Source organism: Fulmarus glacialis, unplaced genomic scaffold (assembly GCF_000690835.1).
Source record: "Fulmarus glacialis isolate BGI_N327 unplaced genomic scaffold, ASM69083v1 scaffold43372, whole genome shotgun sequence".
In the NCBI taxonomy this organism is placed as follows: domain Eukaryota; kingdom Metazoa; phylum Chordata; class Aves; order Procellariiformes; family Procellariidae; genus Fulmarus; species Fulmarus glacialis.
Window position 1 is genome coordinate 82386 of NW_009199346.1, and position 6201 is coordinate 88586.

At 40.2% G+C, this 6201-nt stretch overlaps 1 protein-coding gene across 1 annotated transcript in view; it reads right to left on the reverse strand.

Moving 5' to 3' along the window:
• KIF26B (kinesin family member 26B) overlaps positions 1–5591 on the reverse strand; it is a gene marked incomplete at both ends in the record, with an annotated part of 87389 nt that extends 81798 nt beyond the window's left edge. The window contains one exon of the mRNA XM_009573219.1: positions 5408–5591. Coding sequence (XP_009571514.1) covers positions 5408–5591 — 184 coding nt within the window. The remainder of the gene's footprint in view (positions 1–5407) is intronic.
• Between the last annotated feature and the right edge of the window lie 610 nt (positions 5592–6201).

A 6201-nucleotide genomic window follows, 5' to 3' on the forward strand; every position in this document is an offset into this window, starting at 1 on the left:
AAGCACTGCCACTTGGATCAAAAGGATAGTAGCACGTTATATGATCAATATACAAAGTGGGACGGTATGACATACGACCATCTTTTGATTTTTTACAATCATACTACCACTGCCTTTTTTAGGCCAAAGACATAAGACACTGCCTGTTAATCATCAGTGGTATTCTGCCTTTGTGGACCACCTGCCTCCAAAGAGGCAACACTTGTTCCCACACAAATGTGTTCTCCTTCACCAAACAAGATACTCACCAGCTAGCCTTTATGGTGGGAACCTTCAGTGGGGCTCGAGGAAGTGGGTACCAGCTCCCAGTGACATTCACAAAAAGTTGAAGGAATGACACAGCTGACTGCCTCTGAAAATTCTCCACTGTTTTGGTGAAGGCACTTTCAGGTCAGACAAAATCTTTCTGATGCTTCCAGATAGAGTTTTATGCAAATCAATGTGAGGAAAAGGTAAGCTGCAGACTAACATAAAGTGAATAGTAGATTTTAGGTTGATTTCAATCAAATATTGTGCTTTAATGGAAGATTAAATTCTTACAGGCAGGCACTGAAAAATTATTTTTAACTGAAGCTTCTTTAGTATGTGACACAGATCCTTAGGAGAAAGGTGTATGACTCAGGAGTGTCTATCATGCCACCAGTCTCCTACCAGCATATTGCGGACATTCCTGGCATTTGGCCATGGCTCAGCTCCCATTCACGGCCCTTCCCAGCCAGGCTCCGCACTCAGCCCCTGCCAGGAGACCGGCTCCCACATCTCTCACTCACTCACTCGACTCTCAAAAACCCCCCTCTGTGCTGCTTCCTACCCTGCCCTACACACTTGGAAAAGGCTCCTCAGAAGCAACTGCAGTGTAACCTATTACTCCCCCTTCAAAGATTTTAATAATCTCCTCTTCTACAACACCTACCAAAGCTTGACAAGGGGTATCTAATATTAGACTGCTGATGGGTTGTGGACACTGCTATCAAGATGACCGATAATACCTCATTGTTTCTTCTTGCTTCCCGTCTCTCTGTCTGTCTGGTCTTCCTTCCTACACTGAGATCATAAGAGCTCTGGGATAGAAACAGGTTTTTTTGATCTGAATTTATACATTATTTAGCAAAATGGGGCTGGGCTCTGCAAGCAGGAGTGCTGCAGAAAAATAAAAAGTAAACACAGTATCATGAATTACAGTCCATTTTACTAATAGGTTGAAATGACTTCCCGAAGAAGGTTTAATGGTGACCACTTTCTCCCTGGTAGAAACCTTTTGCATAAGGATCACTTTAAGGCACAAACGTTGTTATAAGTACCAACAAACAACAATTCAAACAAAAAAGAAATATATAAGGAAAAGTAAACTAATCTCTGCCCAAACATAACAAATACCTCTCAGTGACAGAGTTTTATAAGACTACACACAGAAAAATAATAAATGAAAGAAAGTGTGGAGACCACATCCATTCATCCTAAACCCTGTGCAACCTGAAAACAACCTATTTATTAAGGCTGGCAGAAAATATTTTGTACAAGCTGTTTTTCATGGGTAATGTGGAATTCAGCAAAACAACATCTTTCACAGAAAGAACATTTCGGATTTTCATCAAAAGTCTTCGTTTAGTTTTGGCTTTGTTTGACAGAAAATGGAGGAGGGGGGAAGGAGGAGAGAAGCAGATTTGGGAGCAAATCTAAGCCAACCTTACCAGAATGCCCTTACACTAGTTAATCTGAGTGCAGTCATGGAATAATTCATTACTTCTGCATGGAAAGCCTTTTTGCTATGTTTCTTGGCTTATTGTCAGAAAGGACAAAACAGACCTAAGGAGTATGTTCCAGAAAACGATGGGACTTGGGGAAACTGCACATAGAGTCATCCAGGACAGTGGCACTCTGTGTGTAAACCCAGCGAAAGCAATCTGCCACTCTTGGAATACGATGATTCAAAGACAGCAGAGAGAGAAGGAAAAGTGATACTCAAACTGTGGCAGTTTATGGAGCAGGACTGTCACTCAGTGCAAAAGAAAATTCTCTGCTCTCAGGAAACAACTGTGGGAATACCACACTACCATCCAGGATCAGCTCCCTCTGCCAGCAAATGCAAACCCAAAGCACTTGTGTATGTGTATGTTATGACCTGTACAAGCACCACTGTTAATACATTTGTAGCATGGTCACAAACCTTTTATTTTACTTCAGGGAAAGCTTTTTGGAAATGAGTGCAGCAAAGAATCTGATCCTTTACCACGTTATTTCACTTTGACACTGCTGTATTTCTGCTAGGGTCAATGGTGTATCTAACATCAACATAAAATGATTATGTAGTCCCAACGTTTCATTATTAACATCATGTTCCTCCTTCTGTGAAGCTGAACTTTAGCTTTCAAATAATACTTCTTCCAAATTCCAGGCTGGTACAGTTTGATTTGCAAGGCCTTTTGTAAGAAAAGGTGTGAAGCCTGCAACCTGAATATATACTCCAATTCTCTTCTCTTTGTCAGTTTAGACTCTTCAGTTGTACCCACATCCATACTAACTGAGCTGCTAATTAACTTTTAAATATGTTGCTGATAGGCAAATCCTCATAGTTTAACTCACACACACAAAAATTATACGCTTGCACATGACAGCTGAGAAACTATAATTTTAAATAAATCATTGCCATCAATTTTGCAAGGAGAAGTAGAGTTTTTGAAATTTCTAGTAGAAGTGAAAATATAAAATGACAACTGTTTGGTGGCAAGTTCATTTCAGAAAACTGTGAAATAAAATTTAACCTCAAAGTCTAAGCTTTGAAGTATCTGACTTCCTATCCCACAGCATCCTGGATACCCACCTACGCTGGCAAACTGACAGCTCTCAAGCTGACACCAAGCCATCCAGCTTCTGTGCCGGGGCTCCCAGCCCTATAGCGAAGAGCCTGCCTTCCAGGAAGCCCTTCCCAGGGCAGTCTGCGTGCAGCTGTTCCCAGAGGTCTCGGAAATCCAGAGTCCTTGGCAATGGCCAGCCTTCCAGTTCTGGTGAACCAGACTTCCCAGTAACAAACTGTCATGTTAGAAATCGCCCAGCCAACGCAAACCCAAAGTGAAACAGGGTTTTATCATGCTGGGATTGCTGGTAAAATGCTATTTAAACACAAGCCAGAAAAAACCTTAAGTGACTGAAAATAATTTAGCTTCCCTGAACCTGCTTCCTCCAAATGGGTCCGCATTTTACAAATTTATACCCTTACAGAAAACACTATATGAGAGAAAATGCTGAGAAAAGTAACATAGTTTTTAGCATGCTCCTATCAAAACATATGCCAACTAAACCGAACAGAACATATATAAATAACAATAAAAATTAAAAGCAAACAAGCTGGCAAGTCCATTACATCATCTGCAGTTTTCCCAGTCTGACAGATAAACTACATTGTTATCCTGCAGTTATTTACTTCTTATGCCTCGCACCTATTTCTGACATATTAAAATGAAAATTGTGCTACAGAGGTAAACTAATGGGAAACTTTGATGAAAGTATATGAGCTTTAGGTCATAATTATAGTGTGACTCCTAGAAGAAACTGAAGAGGTGAAAAATTAAACTGAATTCCAGAAACTGCAGGTTAGACATATTTTTGCTAACGGAAATGTGGAAAAGAAAAAATTTTCTCTATTTTGACTATATGAACTAACCTAATTTGGTTTACTACTTTGGAGAAGCACGTGTTAAAACATTTTTAAAAACCTCTTAGGTATTTCTCATATACTCTGATAGCTATGGGATGGTAAGTGTAAACCGAAAAGAAATATCCTCCTTCATCGGCTGGACTGTAAAATTTCAGTCTTACACAGCTGGAAAGCCTGGAGCCTGTTCGGGTACATGGTGTTGATGAAGAAGCAAATCATGGGTCTGTCTGGGCACATTGCAAAACTGTTTCCCAGGCCCTGTCCACTGGAAACAAATGATTAGAGGAGCAAGAAAGGTTCAGACCAAGCTTGCAGAGTTTTGACAGAGCTATGTTTGTATCTGTGTGTATGTAGACCCTTTTGTTGGGAAGGATGAAAACAAATAGTCAGGAAAAGTGTGCACACAATTCAACAAGGGAAATTAGTCCCTTGTTTTCATGAACACACCCTTAATTATTCCTCAATGGAATTTTTATTTTTATTCAGATATAACCTGTCCCAAACACAGAAGAGTAAAAATCTTGAGGATGGCTTCTATTGTAAATATTTTCCATAGCAGCTTCTTACAACAGTGAACAGGTTCAAACTTACTCCTCCTTTCAGTAAAGTCAGTCATCATTACTAACTTTTATAAGATCATGACAGATTTGTACATTTCTTCCCACCTACCAGGCCAGAGAAAAGGAAGGGAGCCCTATGTGGGGGGAATCCCTTTTCAAACAGGCATTAAACCATCCATGAAAGTAATACCATTGTTCTTTGAAAAAAAAACATTGGAACTGCACAATATAAGAAACTGAGTATCCAAAATCCACAATGAAAATTCTGAAGCCCATCCTATCCTCAGCACTCCTAGATCATACATTACAATTTCTCTTCTAAACACAAAGATTTTCACCAAATTCATTGTCACTGCTCAGTATTCAATGAATATGGAAAAGCCACGCACACAGATGCTTGCATAAGAAACCACCTTGATTAAAGCAAACTGCTGTCCTCAATAACTGCATGTGTGTATTCCCAGATGTAATATGCCAGGCTCTCCATTTGTGACAGGGAAAAAGGAAGGACCACTCAGACAAAAACCAAAGCAGCAGCAAACTATATAGCCACCTTCTCCATCGCCTCAGCCATTTTCTATTGTAAGTATGTACCTAAACAGCATTTTAAGAGGGTATGATTATGGAGAATGGGAGGAAATAACATGACAGAAGGAAAAAGGAGCAATTTATCACTATCAGCATAGGTTTCGTTCAGGTACATGGCCCAGCCTTGTCCTGACTGTACTGGAAGAAAGCCAGGAAACATGAGCCAGAAGCAAATTACAGTGTGTCCAACCAAGACACCAGTCTGGACAGCAAAGAGATCAGGAACCCAGAATATGCCACAGCAAGCAACTGCTACACAGATTAAACGCAGCCAGAGACGAACTGCTCCAGAAACCCTTGCAGAATGGACATTATCACTGCCTAGTAGCACTGTGGTCCCAATGCAGGTGCGTTTAGTGTAACTGGGCCTTGAAATGTATGACTGCTGCACAATTAGGTCTGGCTGTGTTTAAGTCAACTTCATTGGAAGTTCACTTGCATTAAGTAACTTATGTTGTTAGGCCTTTGTACACATGTTCAGGGATCAATTGCAGTAAAGCCAACCAAGAAAGGACATGGTCTTCCAATTTCCTTAATGTTTTGCGCAAGGATAAAATCTTCTCCGAAAGAAAACAAGTATTTTAGTGACACTCGCAAGGCCTACCTTGCCCAAACCGGGGGTGTCTTTCACTTTGCTGACTGCCCTCAACAAACATGGTGGTGCAGGGGGTGGGGAAGTCTGAAGGATACTGCTGAAGCTGGTAGAGAAGAGAGGAGATTCAGGAACAGATGATGCAGAAGGCCTGTGCTTCTTCTTTTTGGAAGACAGGTTCAATTTCTGAGCAGCTCTGTGAGAGAAATGACAAAAGCAAGCTAAAACAACACCAAACTCATCAACAGAAGCAGTCAAGAATAAATAAAGGTATCTATCAGGTTACTATTTATGTAGGATCTCAGTTTTAACCTCTCTGATCCCAACAGTTTTATAATTCTGGTTCTTCACTCATTATTACTAGTTTAACGCCACTTCACAAAGTTGCTCCAAATTTACACAGTCTACATTAAGTAAGGTCACAATCAGGCCTCTGTTACTATCTCATCTGTTGAAACAATTCAGCCTGCAAGAAAGCTCCAAAACCTCCAATTAAATCAATGAGCTATATGGCAGCTTCTGTTCTAAAATTAAGTTCAGTCACCAAATGGTTCACACAGAATTGTTTGTCATTCATAAGGCTCTAATTAGAAAATGAATACTTGTGCAATGTTTGGATGTAAGCAGCCACTGTTAAGTTAATTAGTATTAAATGCTGAAGTGAAGTTGCTGAGGTGTAAGAAGCCTTGCACTAGCTGGTTTAAATTTTTATCACCTCTTAAAACATAAGCCAGTCTAAAAACTGAACAAACGGTGACCAATGAAAATATTGCTGTTTGCAATGAGATGGAGACAATCATACCAAC